This window comes from Mytilus galloprovincialis, chromosome 7 (genome assembly GCF_965363235.1).
Source record: "Mytilus galloprovincialis chromosome 7, xbMytGall1.hap1.1, whole genome shotgun sequence".
Taxonomy (NCBI): domain Eukaryota; kingdom Metazoa; phylum Mollusca; class Bivalvia; order Mytilida; family Mytilidae; genus Mytilus; species Mytilus galloprovincialis.
This window is the reverse complement of record NC_134844.1, coordinates 900028-926929: the sequence shown is the minus strand read 5'-3', so window position 1 is coordinate 926929 and position 26902 is coordinate 900028. Positions and strand designations below refer to the sequence as shown.

At 34.1% G+C, this 26902-nt stretch overlaps 1 protein-coding gene across 1 annotated transcript; it reads left to right on the top strand.

Annotated features, from left to right (window-relative positions):
• Positions 1–75: 75 nt before the first annotated feature.
• LOC143084341 (4-galactosyl-N-acetylglucosaminide 3-alpha-L-fucosyltransferase FUT6-like) lies at positions 76–23686 on the top strand. Its single transcript, XM_076260752.1, has 2 exons — positions 76–190; positions 22459–23686. Exons 1-2 carry the CDS (start codon positions 157–159, stop codon positions 23532–23534), a joined length of 1110 nt encoding a protein of 369 aa, XP_076116867.1. The 5' UTR covers positions 76–156; the 3' UTR covers positions 23535–23686.
• Positions 23687–26902: the final 3216 nt, after the last annotated feature.

Here is a 26902-nt window from a genome sequence, read left to right as displayed (position 1 = left end):
ACCACAGTAATCCTTGTAAATTTGAATGTGTAGTTTACCTGTCTTTGGTGTGTTCAATGTTATTCATTGATACAACTGTAACCGATTCAAAGTTAACAATTATTCATTAAATTATCTGTAACCAATTCATAACTGTTTAAAATAACTTGGAACATAATGGGTTTGAATAGGAAACTTCTGAGAAAAGAAGGTATGTGTATTTCTGCCTTTGAAGTAACAATAAACAATTATAGCATATTTATTATCGATTGTCGAAATATAAGCAATTGTACAAAGAAGTCACAAATTTATACATTGTACAAAGCAGGTACAAATTTATACACTGTACAAAGAAGGTTCAACTTTATACTTTGTACAAAGAAGGTACAAATTTATGCAAATTATGGAGACAGTATAATTTGTTTTATACGAAAAGAAAATGCAAATATTAGATTTCGCTTCTCATTAGGGTTCATGAATATCAGAAGTACATTTGTGTACGTCAAAAGCGCGTTTTTTAGTCAAAAGACGTAATGTGATGTTATATTCTCGATAATTAAGAAAAAACAAATAAAGTACGAAGTTGAAGATCATTGAGATAACAAACATTGAGATTACGAACATTGAGATCGCAAAAATACGTCAAGGGTAAATTGATTGCCCTGAAGATCATAAAAAACATTTTATTAAAATTAAGTATGTCAATACAGGCTTTGATTTTGTAAATATTGCCGGTATATTTAACGACCATTCTGTTAAAGAACAAATTCCTGGATATTTTGACAATACTGAGCTACCTCTTATTTGTTATATTTACAAGAAATCTACCCGGAAATTTGTGTTTAATTATAGTCAATTGTGTAAAGATGTTAATATCAGTGAAAATACACCTACTTCGTGTAATTGCAGTAATTCCGAATATATTTATGGACCCATTTCTCATGTTATAACAGGAGATCTTAACATCGTTCAAGACCGAGAGTTAAAATCATTCGTCAGTAAAGGACCTAAATATCGTCCCCCGTCAATTATTAATTGGAATGAGTGTCGTAATATCATCCACCCACGACTCACTCCATACTTACTGTATGCAATGGATAAAACGGGAAAAAGCTGACAAAAAATCTTTGGACTCTTTTTTTAATTCAGTAATGAAGATAGTTGATATATGTATTCAACATTTTAAAGAACATTTTACTATTAACAATAACCACAATAAACCTATTTCTCGTATCAAACATAAACTAAAAGAACTAGCTAAGGAATTTGTTTTTGTCCCGGCCGATAAAGCTGCTAATGATATTATTATTGTTTGACGTAAACTTTACATTAAGGTTCTGAAAAAGGAAATCACCAATTCACCAACATTCCAACTGACTCTATTTTCAGGAAACGAAATCTGTAACAAACATAAACTTTTAGCCACCGCTTTACAAGCAGAGTCAAATACAATGAAAGTCCCAACTATGTATTGGCTTCCGAAGCTACACAAAACCTCTTACAAATATAGATTTATTTCGTTTTCAAGCCATTGTTCAACTACTAAATTGTCTATTCTTCTTACCAGCACACTTGGTACAATTAAAAACCTGATAATAAATTGTTCAAATAAGGCCTTCGAAAATAGTGGAATAAATTACTTTTGGAGTGTCAAGAACTCGTTGGAAGTACTTGATAAATTACATGCTTATATTGGTGATTTTGAATCTGTTCAAAGTTTTGATTTTTCTACCCTGTATACCACATTGCCTCTCATTCTCATTAAGAAAAAATTCACACACCTAATTAAATGGGCATTCAAAAAATCAGAATGTGAATATATATGTTCAAACTCTTTTAGGTCAATTTTTAGTAGCAATAAACAAAAAAAACTATGTTAATTGGACATGCTTTGATACTATATATGCCCTTGAATTTTTACTAGATAACATTTTTGTTCGCTTGGGAGATTCCGTATATCGTCAAATTATCGGAATTCCAATGGGGACTAACTGTGCAACACTTATTGCGGACCTGTTTTTGTATTGTTATGAGTTACAATTTATGACAAAAATAAGCAAAGACCCATCGAAACAACATCTGATAAACAAATTTAATAATACTTTTAGATATTTGGATGATATTTTGGCTCTCAATAATGACGACTTCAGTATGTATATTAATGAAATTTATCCTGTTGAATTTACTTTAAATAAAGCTAATACTAACAATGACCACTGCCCTTTTCTCGATCTTGATATCTATATCACTAATGGAAAGCTGAATACTAAAATTTATGATAAAAGGGATGATTTTTCATTTCCTATCGTTAATTATCCGTTTTTAGATGGTGACGTTCCCTTGTCACCATCTTACGGTGTTTATATATCTCAACTTGTACGATTCGCTCGTGTATGTAGCAATGTTTTAGATTTTAACGAGAGTAATTTATGTATTACTGAAAAATTATTACACCAGGGTTTTCGATATCACAAACTTGTCAAAACATTTACTAAATTTTATCATCGGTATAAAGACATCATTCGTTAATATAGCTCAACATGCAGACTTCTAATACGTTCAGGTATTTCACATCCATTTTTTTATGGAAATATTCTTTATAAAGCACAAAGGTGTCAGTATTCACCTCAGAAACTTACAAAACCTTTGAATAGACTTATTAAGAAGGGATGTAATTACGATACTGTTGTCAAGTCATTAAAGATTGCATATTTTGACGTTAATATTGAGTCACTGATAAGGTCTTTGCATCGGAACTAAACACATTTATTCTAAAAACAGTTGTTGGCATGACACGGGTTATGTTCTTCTCATATATGTTATGATGGTATGATACTAAACCCCTAACGGGAAGGATTGTGCCTGATGTTCATATGATGAAATCATAATCTTTCAGTCAGTTTAATTGAAGTCTGGAGCTGGCATGTCAGTTAACTGCTAGTAGTCTGTTGTTATTTATGTATTATTGTCATTTTGTTTATTTTCTTTGGTTACATCTTCTGACATCAGACTCGGACTTCTCTTGAACTGAATTTTAATGTGCGTATTGTAATGCGTTTACTTTTCTACATTGAATAGGGGTATAGGGGGAGGGTTGAGATCTCACAAACATGTTTAACCCCGCCGCATTTTTGCGCCTGTCCCAAGTCAGGAGCCTCTGGCCTTTGTTAGTCTTGTATACAATTTGGAAATTAGTATGGCGTTCATTATCACTGGACTAGTATATATTTGTTTAGGGGCCAGCTGAAGGACGCCTCCGGGTGCGGGAATTTCTCGCTACATTGGTTGGTGACCCTCTGCTGTTGTTTTTTATTTGGTCGGGTTGTTGTCTCTTTGACACATTCCCCATTTCCATTCTCAATTTTATTATAAAGTCCTATGGGTTTAAATGGGTTGAAAATCATAAGCATTTCGAAAAAAGTTAATGAATAATTAATTACGATGACCATATAAATGATAACGCATAAGTGCTGACTATTGGGCTGGTTATACCCTCGAGGAGACAAAATTCACCACCAGTGGCATCGACCCAGTGGTTGGCAATAAACTCATCATTGTTTTTTTAATTCAAAAGTAAATTGTTGCTTTTTGTCTAATTAGGAATCATGCTACATCTTCTTATTTTTATATATGTACCCCTACACCATCCCTTTACAAGTTGTAGACTACTGTACTATAAATATTAAGCACATATCATTTTTATACATGTTAACATCTAGCACATATGTTTGTTATATCTGTACAACCACTTTTCAAGTTGTAGAATATTGTACTATAAATATTAAGCACATATCATTTTTATACATGTAACCCCTCTTTTCAAGTTATAGAATATCATACTATGATTACTTAGCACATATCATTTTCATATCTGGACCATTCCCTCCTCATGTTGTAGAACATTAATTAATGAATATTTAGCATATATCATTTTTATATCTGTAAAGTGATTACATAAGTGTCTTCAATTTCGGTAACACAATTAATAACGTATCAGTTTTTATCATCAGTAGTTTTCCTAAAATTAGACAGCCACAGATTTTCTTTCAACAAGTCATTTAGTTTCATGGATATCAATTTGCGATGATGGCACATTTTTTTTTTATTTTTATTTGGTTCCGTAGTTTAAACAAATTCTGCATATTTTTACTTGCTGATCACTTAAATTCGTGATTCACCTATACTCTATAAATCCAGAAATAGTTGTTGTACAAGTTGGAAAGCGTGTTATGATAAAAATACAATTTTTATCTTATTCTACAATACTGTCTCTTCAATGATGACCACATCAATTGAAACTTAAAATTACCAAAATAAAATTGTCAACACGTTGATTCAGATTGTTTTCTTTTACATAAAATAATTTTCAAAGTGCAACAAACAAAGTGAGGATGAGGTTTGATATGAACGCCCGATTATTGGAAAGTAAATAAGCATGTACGTTGTAAATATAGACTGTAGCAAATGTAAACGACATCAGAATAACGTGTTTCATATGATCTAAGTGGTTTTCGATAAGACAACATTTTAAAGGTACGTGTCAATCAATGTTTGTCATGCTTTACTGACTATTGCTAAGATATTATTTCTGTCACTTCAAATATTTATCAAAAATTTAATTTTAAGCTATCGAAAATTATGCGACTAACTACAGACATATAATTTTGTTAGTATACATATATCTGTTTGGAAGAATACGATAGATCGAACAGTTAAACATATCAGAACGTAACGTATTTACACAAGCATGATATTGTCATACAAATAAACGTTTTAGTACGGAATTGTACATGGGTCACGAGATGTAATTAAGTGTATCCTTCATGCTTTAGCTGACTAGGTCTGTACCTATAGGAAAATCTTAAAATACATTAATTATTTTATTTTAAAATTTCAATTGATTTTTATTATCAAGAATCGTTTTATTAAGTCGATCATAGATAATAATTAGGTTTTACAAATTTTCTGTGGAAAGACCTTTTGTTTTTGTTCTGATTATTATTATTCTTATAATTCAACGGTATCAAGTTGTTTCGCAAGATGTCGCTTAGATATTTGTCCGTTACATCCTCAGGAATATTTGGCTGATTTGAACGAAGCAGTCCGGTTAAATCTAATTTTATCAATTACATTTGTAGTAAAGTTTTGTAACTCATAAACCCTCAACCGTATAAACCTTGTCTTTTTATTTGAGGTCCTATTTAGAAAATGCGGTGAAGGTCAAATGTCAAGGTCATGTTCTGAATTTTGTCTTTTGCTTATTTTTGCATTTTCTCCGATATATTTTAATGATTTATATAAAAGAGTAAGAGCAATAGTGTTTGTTTTATAGAGATGAAGATATGATACACTTGGTCTGATACAATCAAATGACATCTTATAGGAGTTGTTTCCCATGAAATGTTTTATTTTCAGGTATGATTTATTATATCTTCAGATTGGTACATGATAAAGCCATAAGAACTTGCAAAATGTTTGGTGACAAATGACCTTGAAAAATATGACCTTGGAAAACGTCAACTGGAAATGATCTTGAGTGAATCAGAAGTAGTCCTTTTTGCACTTATTTCATGTAAAAGTACATAAACACTTTTTTTTTAATGGTCATACATTATCATTTAAGACCGGAAGTGACATTTTATAAACTGGAAGTAACATTTTATCTCCCTTTTTATAGGCATAAGTATATAAAAACTATTTATTTTTGAAATCAGTGTGAATTCAGCTATCATACGAGACCAGAAGTTACATTGTATTAACCGAAAGTAACCAATTATCTCCCTTTCTACAGGCGAATGTATATATAAACCATATATTTTTGGAATCAGTGTCAATAAAGCTATCATATGAGACCATTCTAAAATAAGGCAACAGTAGTCATGGTAGTATACCGCTATTCAAAAGTCATTATGCGATTGATAGAAAAAAAATTGATTGATATATATATGTTGCTTTACTTTTATTAGAATATATGTAGAATTACTTCCAACATAATTTCAGTTTTCGTTATCCGATGATGTTACCAGGTTACTAATAAATTGTTTTTTCAGTAGTTTTTTTTCCCTAACATTTCTATATAATACTTGAAATGAATATATGTTTAGTGATAAAGATACCACATTTTCATTACACGTTTTCTCTATATAAAATGAATAAAGCAAATAGACATATAAAGGAACTATTCCCAATATGAAATTCATCTATTCCTACCTTAGATAATCAATATGAGTCATATAAACTACTATAAACTTTGTATAGAAATATTCACAGTTACTCTAAAACCTATAAAATACAGTCTACCACATTCGGAACATACAAAAAATATTTACCAATCTGCCATACTTTGAAGCCTACCATATTTCAACTTATCAGATTTTAACATGATAATTATGTTGGGCAACACCAATGGGACAAAGCCGCGCATCGTCTAAGTCAACATTTGGTTTCTCACTTCATATTGTTCAATCTTTTATTTTCAATGTAATGTTTTTATGGAAAGAAATAATATGGGGAAAACGTTACTGTGACAGTAATCTTATAACAAAGGGAAACATACGATGAGGACAATACAATTATAAGCAGGTGGGTTAGCAATATTTCAACTCCTTCCAGAGTGTATACAAAATGTGAATAGCTTTAACTTTAACAGGTAAATATAAGCCATTAAAATAGCCTATGAGCCTTGATATATGAGTAAGGAATAATTTTGAACATATGTCAAAGAGACAACAACCCGATCAAAGAGCAAATAAAAGCGAAAGGCCCCTAATTGGGCTTCAACGCAGCGAGAAATTTCCGGAACCAGAGGTAGCCCTCAGCTTGCTCTTAAATACAATTGTGTTCTAGTTTTGTGAAAATGGACGTCACATTAGACTCAAAAACATGTAAATGAACTAAAATTTAAAAAAAAATTACCAGACTTACAAAGGCCAGAAGCTCCTGTTTAGGGACAGGTGCAAAAATGCGGCGGGATTAGGCATATTTTGTAGATCTCAAACCTCACCCTATTTCCCTACCTCGGTTTAAGTTTGTAACCTGGATTTGTTTGTTTTTTCTCAATCGATTTATGACTTTCGAACAGCAGTATACTACTGTTGTCTTTATTTTTAAGGTGAATGCCAACATTTTTGTGCTTTGTAAAGTATATTACCATAAAAGATCGGATATGAAATACCTGAACGTATAAGATGTCTGCCTGTTAATTCATATTTACGAATGATGTTAGTGTACTGATGATAAAATTGAGTGAACGTTTTGACTAGTTGTTGATACCGAAAACCCTGGCGTTATATATTTTCAGTAATACAGAGATTTTTTTCGTAAAAATCAAATACGTTGTTACCTAAACGAGCGAATCGAACAAATTGAGCTATCTAAACACCATAAGATAGTGACAAAGGAACAACATATTTCAACCATTGTATTGAAAATCCTCGACAGAACTCATGTGCAATATAAGATGTATTTTCAGTTTGTGGATAAGTCTACACACTATTTAGTTCAAGATGAATTTAAGCAGATATTGGTCATCATACGGTACTTGTCTTGCACAATTAACTAGTCTGCTATAGAAGGTCCCAGCATGACAAAATCTTAAACAATTCAAAATGAAACAAGAAGTTATTGTAACAGGATGCTGTTACGAAGTCTCCCAAACCCATGTTAATTCGATTTGATTTTTTGTCCCATAAAACAATATATATGGCTTACGAGTAGGGATCTCCACCATTTACAAGTATTCAAACAGAAAGGGGTGGTGGTGACCCCAGGGACTTTACCTACATTTTGTCTGATTTGTTTTATTGTCCCCTACAAGAATATATATGGTTTCGGGGTAGGGATCTGGACCGTTTACAAGATAATAGCACATTCTCAAATTGAACGGGGTAAGTCGACCCCCAGGAACTTCCCTTTAATTTCATTTGATTAGCTTTATTGTCCCATACAAGAATATATATGGTTTAGGGTGGGGATGTTGACCGTTTTACAAAATTTCAAACAATACGGGATAGGGTGACCCCCTAGGGACTTCCCTTTATTTCATTTCATTTGTTTTATTGTCCCCTACAAAAATATATATGGTTTAGGGGTGGGGATGTTGACCGTTTAAAAGTTTTCAAACAAGAGGGGGTCGGGTGACCCCCCCCCCCCCCGGACTTCTCTTTTATTTCATTTCATTTGTTTTATTGTCCCCTACAGAAATATATATGGTTTAGGAGTGGGGATCTGGACCGTTTACAAGATAATAGTACATTCTCAAATTGAACGGGGTGGGGGTGACCCCCCAGGAACTTCCATTTAATTTCATGTGATTTATTTTATTGTCCCATACAAAAATAGAATGAAATTCATAACAGTGTAGCTATGGCCATTCATTGACTGGGGAAAATTAGGTGAACGTTCGTCTGTAATGCCCACTGCTCACGACGTACTTATCATAGAAATTTAAACTGTGAGGTCACCAAAGGTTCTAAACGCCTAAATAAAACAATTAAAAATACTAATCAGGAATAACCTTTGTTATTTGAAAATAAATAAAAGTGGCCTTCAACACGGAGTCTTGGCTCACACCGAACAGCAAGCTATAAAGGTTGAATACTTAAAATTCTTTACTTGATTTTTTGTTATGGTTTGACCATCAATTTTCCTAATATGATATCGCACGTTCTTTCAGATTAATTTTTTTTACTTTAATTGGCTTTAAAAGTTACAATGCATGATGTCGTCTGTTTATGTAGTTCATATGTGTTTTTCGTTTCTCGTTGGTTTTCCCGTTTGAATGGTTTTACACTAGTAGTTTTGGGGCCCTCTATAACTTGCTGTTCGGTGTGAGCCAAAGCTCCGTGTTGCAGGTCGTACCTTGACCTATAATGGTTTACTTTTATGAATTATTACTTGGGAGGAGAGTTGTCTCATTTGCACTCATACCACATCTTCCTATATCTATCTATATCTATACATTTTTTTTTCAACAAAAGAATACATCACAAGAATATAAGTTTTGTAAGAAACGTGAGAAATTGTGTTAGACTTGAAGATAAGGCAAAGTGACAAATATCTGAAAGAATGAATCCTTTTATGGTATTAAACAAAGAAATCAAATGATTTTTTAATTATCCAGAACTCTTCACAAATAAAACCCACATGTATACGCATTGAATAAATAGTAGGCCATTCTTAAATGATCACACCGTAGAAGTAGTTGTGCTCTTAATCAATGAGATATTTTGTGAATTAACCCCATCAACTTAATAGTTTTTTTTTACAATGGATAAACCTATTTTCTTATTATTATTAAATAATATCATCTCTGAACATTATTATTCTTATAAATGACACGGTTGTATGTGATGATTATAATAAATATTTAAAACAAATTCCTTTCAAGCTTTGTAAAAAGAAAGTTTCATTTTATGTATCGTAATGTGTAACAAGTGAATATTTCAATCCCCACTGGAAGGCCTCTGACAGACTGGGTGAGCATAAAATTATAGCCGTTGACAAACAAGTTACAACCTACAAACGTTCTACTGTCGACCACACTGTTATGTAATTAATTCTATTTATGGTTTAGGGGTGGGGATGTTGACCGTTTACAAATTTTCAAACAAGAGGGGTGGGGTTACCCCCTAAGGACTTCCCTTTTATTTCATTTCATTTGTTTTATTGTCCCCTTTAAGAATATATATGGTTTAGGGGTGGGGATCTGGACCGTTAACAAGATAATAGCACATTCTCAAATTAAACGGGGCGGTGATGATCCCCGGGGACCTCCCTTTAATTTCATTTGATTTGTTTTATCGTCCCATTCAAGAATATATATGGTTAACGGGTGGGGATCTGGACCGTTTACAAGATAAAAGCATATCCTCAAATTGAAGGGGGTGGGGATGAACCCCCAGGGTATCCCCTTATATTTCATGTGATTTGTTTAATTGTCCTATAATCATTTCTGAAGACTGCGTGTATCTATCACTTACAGTTTTCAAGTTATATTCATTTGAAAATTTTAGAAAATAAAATCCCATAAGGTTCTATAGTAAATCCCTCCCTCCTTTCTACCCCCCAAAATACCCCTTAATAGACCCCAATGCACAAACGAAAGATTGATGGCTCACTTAAACATATTAGTCTACCACTTTATGAAATCCTAAGTCAATCTGACAAGCGGTTTCGGAGAAACGCTGCGGACAAGTTCATTTTTTAAAGTGGCGGAAGAGGAAGAGGAAGAAGAAGAATAATAAAAATAGTAAGAACTGAGCAAAATCAATAAGTCTCAAAACTTTGTTTGGGAGACTTAATTAGCACAGTTATATTCGGGTAGTGAAGAGTTGAAGTCATCGATGTTGCTTATGGGTACGTAGTGTAGACGTATTATTTAATTGTTTTTTAAAGATGGATTTCAGATTTGACTGATACATATAAATATTAGTAGATGTATAATATAGGCTCGTGTTGTAAACAATCAATCTTTTAAGATACATTTCAATGTTATAAAGAGCGGCGAAAGATACCAGAGGAACAGTAAAACTCAAAAATCGAAAATAAACTGGAAACGCCATGGCAAAAAAACGAAAAAGACGAACAGACAACAATAGTACACAAGAAATAACGTGGAAAAGTAAAGACTGAGCAAAATCGTTTATCAGGTCAAGATCTATCTGCCCTGAAATTTTCAGATGAATCGGACAACTTTTTAACCATTTTTCTTAAACCTTAGTAATCTTTTACAAACATCTTCTCCTCTGAAACTACTGTGCCAAATTAATACAAACTTGTCTACAATCATCATTGGGCTATCTAGTTCGAAAAATGTGTCCGATGACCCTGCCATTTAACCAAGATGGCCGCCACAGCTAAAAATAGAACATAGGGGTAAAATGCAGTTTTTGACTTATAACTCAACAAGAGTGCACACGCTGAAATGTCTCGCCTTCTATACTAATCATTGATATTATGTTGATAGTTGTTCCTCGTGTCAACCTATATATGTAAACACTATGGTTTTGTTCCTCGTGTCAACCTAGATATGTAAGCGATATGGTCTTGTTCTTCGTGTCAACCTAGATATGTAAACACTTTGGTTTTGTTCCTCGTGTCAACCTAAATATGTAAACACTATGGTTTTGTTCCTCGTGTCAACCTAGATATCTAAACACTATGGTTTTGTTCCTCGTTTCAACATAGATATGTAAGCGCTATAGTCTTGTTCATCGTGTCAACCTAGATATGTAAACACTATGGTTTTGTTCCTCGTGTCAACCTAGATATGTAAACACTATGGTTTTGCCCTTTAAAGTAAATTTTAACCATTTTTCTTAAATCTTAGTAATCTTTTACAAAAATCTTCTCCTCTGAAACTACTGTGCCAAATTAATACAAACTTGTCTACAATCATCATTGGGGTATCTAGTTTGAAAAATGTGTCCGATGACCCGGCCATTTAACCAAGATGGCCGCTACAGCTAAAAATAGAACATAGGGGGAAAATGCAGTTTTTGACTTATAACTCAACAAGAGTGCACACGCTGAAATGTCTCGCCTTCTATACTAATCATTGATATTATGTTGATAGTCCTAAGTATAAAGTTAAGCTCTATAACAACTGTCACATAAACTTAACATTAACCAAGATAACTAAACATAGACCAATGAACCTTGAAAATGAGGTCAAGGTCAAATAAACCATGCCAGGCAGACATGTACAGCTAACAATGCTTCTATACAACATATATAGTTGACCTGTTACTTATAGTTTAAGATAAATAGACCAAAACACAAAAACTTAACACTATGCAATGAACCGTGAAAATGAGGTCACGGTCAAATAAAAAAATAAAATTAACGGTACCAATTTTCTTGCACCAGATGCGCATTTCGACAATACATGTCTCTTCAGTGATGCTCGTGGCCAAAATATTTGAAATCCAAAGCTTACCTGTGCGAGTGACATAAAGATCATAAAATATTTCCATACACCAAATATAGTTGACCTATGACATATAGTATTAGATAAAAAGACCAAAACTCAAAAACTTAACTTTGACCACTGAACCATGAAAATGAGGTCAAGGTCACATGACATATGCCCGTTAGACATGTACACCTTACAATTGTTCCATACAACAAATATAGTAGACCTATTGCATATAGTATGAGAAAAACAGACCAAAACACAAAAATTTAACTTTGACCACTGAACCATGAACATGAGGTCAAGGTCACATGACATCTGCCCTCTAGACATGTACACCTTACAATCGTTCCATACAACAAATATAGTAGACCTATTGCATATAGTATGAGAAAAACAGACCAAAACACAAAAATTTAACTAAAACCACCGAACCATGAAAATGAGGTCAAGGTCAGATGACACCTGTCAGTTGGACATGTACACCTTACAGTCCTTCCATACACTGAATATACTAGCCCTATTGCTTATAGTATCTGAGATATGGACTTGACCACCAAAACTTAACCTTGTTCACTAATCCATGAAATGAGGTCGAGGTCAAGTGAAAACTATCTGACAGACATAATGACCTTGCAAGGTACACTCATATCAAATATAGTTATCCTATTACTTATAATAAGAGAGAATTCAACATTACAAAAAAATTGAACTTTTTTTTCAAGTGGTCACTGAACCATGAAAATGAGGTCAAGGACATTGGACATGTGACAGACGGAAACTTCGTAACATGAGGCATCTATATACAAAGTATGAAGCATCCAGGTCTTCCACCTTCTAAAATATAAAGCTTTTAAGAAGTTAGCTAACACCGCCGCCGCCGCCGCCGGATCACTATCCCTATGTCGAGCTTTCTGCAACAAAAGTTGCAGGCTCGACAAAAACCAAAGCATTTAAAGCAAATCTGACGAAATGTCAAATTGTTTATTAGGTCAAGATCTATCTGGCCTTTAATTTTCAGATGAATCGGACAACCCGTTGTTGGGTTGCTGCCCCTAAATTGGTAATTTTAAGGAAATTTTGCTGTTTTTGGTTATTATCTTGAATACTATTATAGATAGAGATAACCTGTAAAAAGCAATAATGTTCAGCAAAGTAAGATTTACAAATAAGTCATCATGACTGAAATGGTCAATTGACCCCCTAAGGAGTTAATGTCCTTTATAGTCAATTTTTAATAATTTTCATTGGGCCAAGTTCATTATAGATAGAGATAATTGTAAGCAGCAAGAATGTTCAGTAAAGTAAGATGTACAAACACATCACCATCACCAAAACACAATTTTGTCATGAATCCATCTGTTTCTTTTGTTTAATATTCACATATACCAAGGTGAGCGACACAGGCTCTTTAGAGCCTCTAGTTATCAGTTGTAACCTACTTACATATTCTTTTTAGCTTGCGTTGCTAGATTATTACTCTTTGACTTTTTGTAGATTAAAGGGTACTCTTTAGACATGTTATTCATAGCTTTGAACATGCATATTTTTTTAACAAGTAAAAACTGTTTGTCATGAAGACCAGAGGGTTTAATTGGTTCAAGACATACACAATCATATCTATTAAATATTTATTTTGATAACATATGATTTTCGTTGCTAACGCTATGTCAAGCTTAACTTCAATACTTTTTAACACGTGCTACGGGCTGTTGTTAAAGAATTACATCCTTTTCTCCTTTTTTTATGTACTTCAAATGTAAGTAAAAATCAAATATGTATCAAAATCCATTGGATAAATTGTGATTTGCAAAGAATAGCCAGGATTGTACATGTTGTTATAAATGGAATGGATGATATTTTTTTATTTAATATTCTTCGAATAATACAAGGATCATAATCCATGATTTGAAATTCATGAACATTAAGTAATTATCATCTTTTTTTCAATAAAGGCAAATCGATAAGGCCGAAAAATATTGTTATACAATTGTTCATCTTTTGCGATTATTTGGTCCGAGCTTTCGGAGAAAGGTACTCGCCATAAGCCTGGCTTCAATTCTAGTTTTGACTGTATATCTGACTGTGTTTCATTTTGACAATACACAACATTTGTAGCTACGTTAACGGGTGTAACCCCTCCTTCACGAACACGTCGCGTCTTCCCGACCCGTTGGGTATTATCAAAGAAACAGTCAACATCATTTGGGGGGCATTTGTTACAGTCATTACTAGAAGATTTAAGTACGTTCTTTAAAGTGGTTACGCTTCCCGACGGAGAAGAGCTTCCCGATATAGCAATAGACGTTTTACTTCCATGTAGACACCACTGTATCAGAGATTGTGAGAACGAAAATGAGCCAATATAATTATTATTTCTAACAAAGTATAGTTGCTCAATGAGCAAACACAAGGAGTATTGCTTCTTGCTGCTGGCATTGTCTAGTGTATGCGGTATGTTAGTGCAACAACGGAGAAATGTAACCAAAGAGTTAGGCCGAGAAGTTAAGAAGTCTTTCACATTTAGTTCGCTTAACTGGTCTAAGTTTTTATATGAAGAGAACTCTTTAGTGTCATTAGTAATGTCATCACAGATAAATTTCCCTACTTCCGATAAAATAAGATCTTTTTCTGACTCATTTAAAGTTTTATTTCTCAGAAGTTTGATGACGTCTGAGACACAAGGTCGAAGCTCGACTTGGTCTTCATTCAACTCAATAGTGTCCGGGTCATTTTCGTGCAAATCTTTTTCATCTTCGACATCGTTGTCAGTATTAGAAACTAGCTTATTTTGACTGTAAGCCAAGCAGTTTTTACACACCCAAGTGGCTCTTTTAGGTAAAAGGTTGTTGTCTATCAAATAGTTTAAATCGGACTTGCGTAAGTCTTTTCCGCTAGTTTTAGCTAGTGGTGAATTGAGCGTGGGATCGTGCACTAAACATTTGCACGTTCTTGTGTATGGTGCTTTTCTACTACTCTGCCTGGTTCGCCTTCCTTTCTCTTCATTCACCTTCCCCATCTTTTACGTTTCATCTACAAAAAAAACCAGACATACACAATTAAAGATGTTTAAAAGTAGTCAATAAGTGCTATGAAGGGGTGGAGGGGATACCCTTCTCCCACCTCCCACTTTTTTAAAGTAATTTCTTTCCCACCCCCACCCCCTTTTTCCAGCTCCTACCCCTTCACCCACCTCCAGCTCCTCCTCCCACCTCCCGTCCCCGTTTCTCCCACCTCACTCAATAGATATCAAACCCCTCTACTATGAAATCCCTAATAGGCCATTCCCGGGGACCCAGACCCAACCTTACGTGGGACGTATTTGATTGATATATCTTGTGTATTCTGAGTTATTTTTTGCGTGCAAACCATCCAAATAATTGTGAATTTATTATTCGTGCCACTTTTTTTTTTCGATTTTTTTTTTCACGTGTTCAGATCCCCCTTTATCGCCCCCTACAACGCTAGAGACGAAAAGTTGACAACATGAATTTCATAAGAGAGCTGCATGCATACAGATCACAGAAGGGACTAGATGTTGGAGGAACTGTGCCTTTGGCATTTATATCGACAGTAAATGGGTAATTATGAATTTCAAGCCGTTAGTCTAAATATCATTTTTATTTTTATTTTTCCAAATATTTCATTAAAAATAGAGGAACAAAAAAAAATACGATTTGTATTTCTACTTTCAGCTATCACAGTTATCACAGGAAGCCGTTGGACGGAATCAGATTTATGATGAACTGTCAACCAGAGCCTACAAATAGGCACGACATAAACGCTGTGCTCGTTAAAGCCCCTACAGATGTTGACCCAAACATTTTGGATATTGAAACACACACCCCTCCAAGGAGGCAGACGGTTAGGGATCTTCTAGGACACACAATCGGTCATGTCCCCAGGAACATTTGTGGTATACTAAGTATTTGTATGCTGCATAGGAGAACGCTACAGTCTGCAGTATGCTTTTTTACAGGAGAGATGATCCATGATCATCAAGGACCAAAACTGAAGTCTGTGTATTGCTTAGAATTTGACAGTTTTGAATCTGCCAGATCAGCAGCTGATATCTTGAAATTATATGTTGATGAACAGTTTATTTATATATAATGCAATAATACAATATACGTACCTTCAAATGTGTTTTAAATATGTTCTTTTATTTGAAAGTCAAAAGGAATAAGATTGAAGGACAAATTCAGAATTCCAGGAAGTTGCCGTATTCCGCAACTTCCGCGATGTCGAATTCGACAACCCGTAAAAAACGCCGATTTCTCTACAAAATGCGCGAAAAATCGTCCGGCGGACCTTGCAGCGAGATAAAAAATACCGACATCGCAAACTTATGATAACAAAACATAACCTTGTTTGGTTATTACGTAGAAACTTACAAAAACACATTTGTCCTATACTATCTTAACAAATAATGCGCAGGGAGTTGTCGAATTCGACAACCGGAAGTTTCCGAATTCGACAACTTCAATTCATTGCGTCGATAAACAAAGATAACCAATAGAAATATAAAAAGAACACACATTTAATGATAAACATAAATATATATATGTTGAAATATAGTTTTAACATGTTTTCAACATGTTTTAAGACATTTACATCAAACGTTGTCGAATATGACAACGTTTACGATTTCAACAACGTTGTCGAATTAGTGGATTTCCGGGAAATCCACTAATTCGACAACGTTTACGAATTCGGAAACGACAGTGTTCCGAATTCGACAACGTTTACGAATTCAGCAAAAAGGCGTTGTCGAATTCAACAACCTATGCACCTAAGCGGCAATCGGCATTTACAAACAAAGATCGGCATTACCTTAAGCGGTCTTAAATTGGCGCCAACACTTCTTCTTCAACTTTTATTTTGACTGGTAGAATTTCATCGGTGAGTTTTCATATTTTTTACACATAACTAACTGCCAGAATTTTTTTTTATGTATTCTCTTTCATGTCTTTGGTGGTATATACAATAGCATAAAACGATATCTATTTTCTTACACCATTCACAGGAATATACAAATGTGAAAGTATGGACCATTCCATTTGATATCTGAAAGGGGTGGAAGGGGTAAAAATATGAAAACCATGTGAAATGCTTTCTCGAACGATAGAATCCTTACCGTGTTTTCATGTTCTACCATATATCTCCTTTCAAGTCTTAATTTATAAACATGTGACAAAGAACGATATATGTGTACTTGATTGTCTTTCTCAGAGTTATACAAAAATTGGGCCAAAATGGGCTGTTCCATTTGATATCTGAAAGGGGTGGAAGGACTGAAAAAATGCGATTAGAAAGTTTTTTTGTCCTATTTTCTTCCCTTGTCGCCCTTTATACCATACCCTCACTTTATTTCATAATATAGCTCACAGTTGTGTATACTTTACCACTGTTTTGTTTCAGCAATGGCTTATTATGAAAAAGTAAAAGAGGATTTAATGAAATTAAAAAAAAAATGACAATGAAAGAAAACAAGGAAAAAAAGATACAAATTTTATTGAAAATGACGTCACAAGACGTTCAACTTATTCAAGAAGGTCTACATCTTTGAAAATAGCGGTAATGCATTCAAGCATTGATGTTATCATTTGTTCTGTCATGTTTTCTTTTTTTCTAGAAGTTGCTGAGCATGTTAGTTTCTTATATTTTGACTTATCATTTTGTTGCCAGAAGTTGTCAAGTTTTCAACCTTACCTCACATTTGGTATATATTAAACCAATGCAATGTAGTAATCTGATTATCTTCTTTTCATGAGAATAATAAGTAAAGTGAATCCTAATTAAACATGTCCATAGAAAGCATAATATTCATTCATGATTGAATATTTAAAGTAATTTGCTATGATTAATTCTTTTTACAATAAAGTATGTTTGTATGTCCACAATTGGTAAACACATTTGAATATATTAACTATTAAGACTGCAAAAAAAGATGCAAACAAAATATCATATGTAATATTCATAACTATAAATCTATCAAACTACTTAATATAATGATAAGTGTACATGTTCATCTATTCTATTCTAGGCCATGGAGTTGGAGATCCAGACACACTGTTCGGTCAGTTTGGAAATAGCACCAACATGGAGGAATGGCCGTATCCATTCCTACAAGTCAAAAAATGAAGAGGAAGAAGAGCCAATGGCAGAACTGGGACCAGCAGGGGATGCTCCAGCAGGGGAGGCACCAGCACCAGTACAAACCGGTGTACTTCTGGTGAACCCAGTAGCAGCAAGTCCTGCAAAGAGGAAAGTGGGTCCATCATTGAAAGCAGTAGTTCCCACAACCAAGCCAAAAACCAATAAGAAAGCATGTAGGGTATGCTCCATATCAAAAGAGACATCTTTTTGGCTTGGTTGTGGGTATACAAACCCACGTTCCAAAAGGCAAGACTGTTGCTATTGGGTCCATCAGAAGTGCATTGGTTTGTACCATAGGAAGAAAGAGGAGTTATCAAAGACACCATTCTTCTGTCCAAAACATGGACTGTCTAAATAAATTATTAATATATGTGCATTGAGCTTTTAAAATTCTATTTCTACTTCTGTTATTAATAAATATTAAATTATTTTTACACTTTAAATATTTTTTTATCTTTCTTGCAATTAAATGATAGTTTTAGCAAATATGTGCATATTACATCTATTATTGAGAACAGAGGTGAACAACAAAGAGAAGCATCAACAACTGAAGCAATATAAAAAAGGGCAAAAGACTAAAGCCAAGATCTAAGACCCTCAATGACAAAAAACAACATTTTGTGTTTTGGGGAAATCCAAAGCTAGCTGCCTGATAGTGGGTAACTCCTAGTCTATTGAAGTTCATGTGGTTAACACTCAATTTCATTTATTTGTGTAATACATTTAGTGAGTTGGTGATGTTGTCGTGCCATTGACCCATATCAGTTCCTTTTCATATTGAAAATTGAAAACTGAAAACTAAAAACTAAATGAAAAACACAGGCCCTAAAAAAATAGGAAGACCTCAGGTGCTCAGGAAGGGTGAACATTTCTATTTGTTATACATTGAGGAAGTGATGTCTTTGTGCCATTAACGCATATCTGTTCTTTGTAATTTTTCCTTTTTGAATGTGGTGAACATGGTCATTGTAGATTCAAATACATACAAAAATAACTTATGGTTTTCCTGTTTGAATTGTGTTACACTTGTTATTTTGGGGTCCTTTATAGCTTATAGCTAATGCTCCGTGTTGAAGGCCGTACTTTGACCTATACTTGTTACCTTTTTATACATTGTGACTTGGATGGAGAGTTGTCTCATTGGCACTCATACCACATCTTCTTATTTATATTTAACAACAAATTCAAATTAAATTTCAATTGTCACAAAAAGATAAAAGCAGCAACACAAAGTTCATATACATAGTACAACTGGGGACATTTTTGAAAATTTAATTAAGCTCATTTGTGTCTATCTCTGCGTCTACCTCCTGTACCCCATTCTTGACAATCTCGGCAAGTTCTTCGTAAAGGTTAACATGACTGGTCTTGTTTGCATTAGTAAAGTTTTTCTTAAAATGGTTTGAATAGAATAGTGTTAAGTCTTCATCAACTATATTGTTGATTAGAGACAATATTTCTAATTTAAGTTTGCTAATGGTCCAGTTATTTGCGTCATTGAAATTGATTTCATCTTGATATGTGATAAAAATTGGAACCTGATCCTTAATATTTCCTCGTAAGAAGGATACATAGTTACTCTTACTATTATGAGTGACATTTACAAGTTCCGGATGCAGTTCCTCGTTTGTTACGGACACCAAAGGCACATCTGCCTCTGGGTTAGCAAACCAACCCGACTTACGTATTTCTCCTCTGAACATCTGAACTTCGTTTGACACATTTATCATGCCTCGATCTGAAGAAGATTCATATACACCAGTATTCTCAAATACCTTTTGTCTGATTTTGTCAAGACGACCGTTACACCGACTGGCAGTTACCCATGACTGTAGTGTGGGTACACCTGGTGGCAGTTGATTTTTTATGGACCGATTCACATTTTCGGTTATGTAATCTCCACCTTCAGCGCGCAAGAAATGTCCAGACGAAGAGAAAGATTCATGTTTTTCAATGTATTCTTTCACTTCATCTGGAGCACTGACCCTATCAGACATATCACTACATATCAATTTTGGGTAAATTGTATGCCTTTTAACAAACATGACAGGCACAGCAGCTTGCCTACCAGCAAGCATGTAATCAGAATTGTTATTTCTGACCCCACTCCGGAAACATTTCATCGACAAGAAAAATGTAAATGCCATATGGTACATTAACACTATGTTTGGATTCTTTGTATTGTTAACCCAGAGCAAAAAACCACCTGCAGATGGATCACTGTTTTGTCTTAAACAAGTGACGACATAAATTCGACATAGTTCTCTCGAAATCGCATATAATGAGACTTGAAATATTTGCCATGTGAGGTGGTGGTCACCACAGCCAATAATGAATTCCCTGGCCTTTTTAGAGGAAAAACCTAGTTTTTCTGCTAAAAATTCCATGAACATGGATCTTGTAAGAGAAAATAAAGCTCGAAATAAGTTAATTTCCATATGACCAGCCCCAGGAATAGGGAGAACGAAATCATATAACAGTTTAAATGTTATGCCATCATGATTCAATCTATGTTTTTCTGATAAATGTTTTTCAAATGTAGTATGTGCTTTGTCCACTCTATCGCCACAAGAACTACAAGTGAAAACATTGCTGATGATATTTAAGATTAGATTGTAAGGAACACCGTCGCTACCGACTCTCACCCATTTTCTTTGTTTATCAATACCACACTCAATTGCCAAGGCATCAAGGACTGTTTGTACGTTTTCTTTGCTATTGGGATTGACTCCTATAATTTCCCCCACATTAATAATTGACTTTGATTCTACACCTTTGGGGATGTCGGAGTACAACGCTTTCCGTTCTATTGTGCTGCAATCGTAATTGCAATTTTGACAAACGGACTGCGTTTTTAAACACTCACGCTGACAGTTGCTACATATCCTAAAGAGCGGTTGTCTTTCTGCTATAACCCGACTGAAAGTGACATGATCCTTGTACTCATCACTGAGCTCGTCATACGATAGCTCGTTTACAACATCGTTTATTGTTTTTTCAATAAAGGCAAATCGATAAGGCCGAAAAATATTGTTATACAATTGTTCATCTTTTGCGATTATTTGGTCCGAGCTTTCGGAGAAAGGTACTCGCCATAAGCCTGGCTTCAATTCTAGTTTTGACTGTATATCTGACTGTGTTTCATTTTGACAATACACAACATTTGTAGCTACGTTAACGGGTGTAACCCCTCCTTCACGAACACGTCGCGTCTTCCCGACCCGTTGGGTATTATCAAAGAAACAGTCAACATCATTTGGGGGGCATTTGTTACAGTCATTACTAGCAGATTTAAGTACGTTCTTTAAAGTGGTTACGCTTCCCGACGGAGAAGAGCTTCCCGATATAGCAATAGACGTTTTACTTCCATGTAGACACCACTGTATCAGAGATTGTGAGAACGAAAATGAGCCAATATAATTATTATTTCTAACAAAGTATAGTTGCTCAATGAGCAAACACAAGGAGTATTGCTTCTTGCTGCTGGCATTGTCTAGTGTATGCGGTATGTTAGTGCAACAACGGAGAAATGTAACCAAAGAGTTAGGCCGAGAAGTTAAGAAGTCTTTCACATTTAGTTCGCTTAACTGGTCTAAGTTTTTATATGAAGAGAACTCTTTAGTGTCATTAGTAATGTCATCACAGATAAATTTCCCTACTTCCGATAAAATAAGATCTTTTTCTGACTCATTTAAAGTTTTATTTCTCAGAAGTTTGATGACGTCTGAGACACAAGGTCGAAGCTCGACTTGGTCTTCATTCAACTCAATAGTGTCCGGGTCATTTTCGTGCAAATCTTTTTCATCTTCGACATCGTTGTCAGTATTAGAAACTAGCTTATTTTGACTGTAAGCCAAGCAGTTTTTACACACCCAAGTGGCTCTTTTAGGTAAAAGGTTGTTGTCTATCAAATAGTTTAAATCGGACTTGCGTAAGTCTTTTCCGCTAGTTTTAGCTAGTGGTGAATTGAGCGTGGGATCGTGCACTAAACATTTGCACGTTCTTGTGTATGGTGCTTTACTACTACTCTGCCTGGTTCGCCTTCCTTTCTCTTCATTCACCTTCCCCATCTTTTACGTTTCATCTACAAAAAAAACCAGACATACACAATTAAAGATGTTTAAAAGTAGTCAATAAGTGCTATGAAGGGGTGGAGGGGGTACCCTTCTCCCACCTCCCACTTTTTTAAAGTAATTTCTTTCCCACCCCCACCCCCTTTTTCCAGCTCCTACCCCTTCACCCACCTCCAGCTCCTCCTCCCACCTCCCGTCCCCGTTTCTCCCACCTCACTCAATAGATATCAAACCCCTCTACTATGAGGATGGACTTTATCTTTTGTCGTTAGCATGTTTTCTTATTCCTGTTATTTAGTATTACGTTTACATATTGTCACTCTTTTCTTTCAGATCACTTTTTGAAGGGTCCGTTTCAAATATGGTATCCTATTTGTATCTTTTCCATAGTCTGGATTGTATATACCATAGCTGATATTTCTCTACCCAGAAGTGACAATTTTCAACAAATAATTCCAAAGAAGGAAAATAAAAGCAATTATTTATTACTGTGGTATGCGCCACCATTTTGGGCTCCAAATATGAAACCTCAAAGAGGATTGAAAAATTGCGTATTCAAAAATTGTGACATATCATTGGACAGGAGTTTAATCAATAAAAGCGATGTTTTGTTATTTCATCACGCTGATCTCAATATAAGTCCACCAAGAAGAACTGAGAATCAAATGTGGATATTCTTTTCAATGGAATCGCCACAACATATAAATGAACGATACAAACAAAACAATTGGAATACTGCATTCAACTGGACATGGACCTATCGACAAGATTCGGACATATTTACACCTTATGCAAAATTGTCTAAAAGATTAACGCTAAAAGACAAGAATTACACTGTGATATTTGAACAGAAATCAAAGGATGTTGCTTGGGTGGTTAGTAATTGTAATACATATTCAAAACGGATGAGATATGTGATAATGATGAAGAAGTATATCAATGTAGACATATATGGAAGGTGTGGAAAACCGTGCAGTTCATCGGGTGACAACTGCATTACAACATTAAGTAGTGACTATAAATTCTATCTCTCATTCGAAAATTCATTATGTGATGATTATATAACAGAAAAGGCATTCCGATTGTATAAGGGTGATGTTGATATTGTCCCTGTAATAAGGGGTTGCCTTAATGTAAAGGACATCTTACCAAAGGACACGTTTATAACGACTTTAGATTTTAGTTCTCCGAAAACATTGGCTCTTTATCTTAAGGACATAGCACTCAATGAAACTAAGTATTCAAATTATATAAAAGCAAAAGACGGGTATGTAACTACTTCCTACAAAAATTACATACAGGATGGAACATGTTTATTGTGTGAAAAAATAAATAACAACCGAAATGGTACAGTCAATTTATCACAATGGATATTGAAAAAGCAATGCATTAGTCCTTTAAATGTATAATCATTTTGAATAAAAGACAAATTTTGTCAATAAAGCAACATAATACCAGAGCCAGTCACTCATGTTGTTAGACAACGCTTGTATCAACGAACGATCCACGATAGAAAAGTCATTTCGTCTGATATACTACTTCACAAACCAGAATTATTATTAAAACCGAAAAAGAAAAAAAAGAATTATTGTACATTTGCACGTTTTACAGTCGTGTTACTATAATATCTTATAGCAATGATTTGCAGTAACAGCAATATATTTCTCCTGTAACAACCTTCAAGCAATGATCTATACAAAAACGCAATGCATGTATTGAACATTTAACACCTTCAAGCAATGATCTATACAAACACAGCAATATATTTAACATTTAATATATTCTAGCAATGGCCTCTGCAAATACAGCAATCTATTTACAAATTAACATGTTCTATTAAAAAACATCGATGTATCTATAAATTAACATCCTCAAGCAATTGTCTATACGAAAACAGCAATGTATTTATCATTTAACATCTTCAAGCAATGATCTATTCAAAGACAGCAAGCTATTTTACATTTAACATAATCTCGCCATGGTTTATACAAAAGTAGCAATATATTCAACATAATAATATGTAAGCCCTGTGGTCTTGTTAACCATACCAACCTAGATAATGTAAGCGTTATGCATATGGTTGCGTGTACTAATGGGACTTGAACTTTTTGTAATCAAAATCAATTTTGTGTACACAAAATTCAATTCTGTCATAACAAAATCATGTTTGTCTTACTAAACTATGTGATACAGACTTGTTTTATGAGAACTTCAATTTTGTCATGACAAATTCATTTTGTCAAATAGGTATGCAAATATAAACTTATTTGCATACAAAATTGACTTTTATTACCTGATATGGAAATTGGAACACAAAAGTCAATTTTGTTAGATAAAAATGACTTTTGTGTTAAATTTTCACTTCTGTTTAACAAAACTCAATTTTGTCTACAGAAAAATAAACGCAAAATTGAATTTTGTCATGACAAAAATGAATTTTGTGTTTATTTTTGTGTAGACAAAATTGACTTTTGTGTTAAATTTTCACCTCTGTTTAACAAAACTCAATTTTGTCTACTCAAAAATAAACACAAAATTCAATTTTGTGACAAAATCTCAGTTTTGTATGCAAATTAGGTCACAGAATCCAAACTAAACTAATTTGCATACAAAATTGACCTCTGTCGCCCAATTTTCAAATTAGGTAACAAAAGTAAAGTCTGTGTTACAAAAATGAATTTTGTCATGACAAAAGTAACTTTTGTCCACTGAAAGAATTTGTAGTATGCTACAAATTTTGTTAATCTGAACTCATTTTTTTTTAGCAAAACTCACTTTTGTCAACCTAGATATGTAAGCGCTATGGTCTTGTTCACCGCGTCAACCTTGATATGTAAGCGCTATGGTCTTGTTCATCATGTCAACCTAGATATGTACGCGGTATGGTCTTGTTCATCGTGTCAACCTAGATATGTAAGCGGTATGGTCTTGTTCATTGTGTTAACCTATATATGTAAGCGCTATGGTCTTGTTCACGGGGTCAACCTAGATATGTAAGCGGTATGGTCTTGTGCACCGCGTCAACCTAGATATGTAAGCGCTGTGGTCTTGTTCATCGTGTCATCCTAGATATGTAAGCGCTATGTTGTATAAATGACTACACAAGACCTAAAAAAGGCCGTACGATGACTTACACTTAGTAATTTCTGTGTAATATTAGTCTCTTTTGGAGATTTATATAATAGACAATCATATCACATCTTCTTTTTTATATTAAATACTTTATTGTTTTCTTGTACGTAAATAAATCAACTTAAAATTGAGAATGGAAACGGAGAACATACCATTGATTGAAGACTTTCTGTTTTGATTTTCCTCGGAGTTCACTTTTTTTTAGATTTTACTTTCTAGTTGCATATAAGAGAGCACTGCTTCCCTGAATATGGGAAGTACAAAAAACAGGTACTTCAGATATGAGAAACAAGAAAATGTACTCTTCTTTTTAAATTTCATACAATTGTTAAATCATCAAATTTATAAAGACAAAAAAAAGTTCTCCAACAATAACCAGCAATTCAGGTTTATTTCGATAGCCAAATAATCAGAAAGAATCTTCATATTTTGAAAGTTATATCCATGCGTATGAACTATTTTGTTTTAAATATGTACTACTGTCTGGTATGTTTTTTTTTTTAATGGATCCAAATTAGTGGTGTCACCACCTATAAGTAAATTTCTTCGAAAACAAATATTGTGGTAGCGACTTTTGATGATTAATTCAAGTGGGCCGAAATATACCAAAAGGACAGTCAAACTCAAAGATCAAAAAGGAAACCGACAACGCCATGGCTAAAACGAAAAAGACAACCTTCATAGCTGACTATGCGGTATGGGCTTTGCTCATTGTTGAAGGCCGTATGGTGACATATAGTTGTTAATTTCTGTGTCATTTTGGTGTCTTGTGAACAGTTGTCTCATTGGAAATCATACCACATCTTCTTTTTTATAAACAGACAAATAATAGTTATTCTTTTTAACGTTTTATCATTAAAGGGAGATAATCAAATTTGAATCATGTATAGTCTTTAAATAAAGTTCAAATGTGCTAATGAAATCTCTTTATTGAATCTAATTACTAGGTAATTTAGGTAATTAGATTAAAGCAATATGTCTGATCTATTCGAATTCTGACACTGTTATATATACAATCTTGTTTTGAAATTATAATTTTACAAGTGTTTAGGACAATGCTGTTAGCATTTGGAAATGACGAGAACAACTTTTTTTCTGACGGTTAGAATGACTACAGATGACAATGGAAACAAAATGAGAAAAACATTAATAATCTACAGAAAATAAAGAAAAGTAAGCAGTATCCACAAAATCATATTGCTGACCATTTTACGGCTTTAAAGGTGACGTAATCCATATTGCTGACCATTCTACGGCTTTAAAGTTGACGTAATCCATATTGCTGACCATTCTATGGCTTTAAAGTTGACGTAATCCATATTGCTGACCATTCTACGGCTTTAAAGTTGACGTAATCCATATTGCTGACCATTCTACGGCTTTAAAGTTGACGTAATCCATATTGCTGACCATTCTACGGCTTTAAAGTTGACGTAATCCATATTGCTGACCATTCTACGGCTTTAAAGTTGACGTAATCCATATTGCTGACCATTCTACGGCTTTAAAGTTGACGTAATCCATATTGCTGACCATTTTACGGCTTTAAAGTTGACGTAATCCATATTGCTGACCATTCTACGGCTTTAAAGTTGACGTAATCCATATTGCTGACCATTCTACGGCTTTAAAGTTGACGTAATCC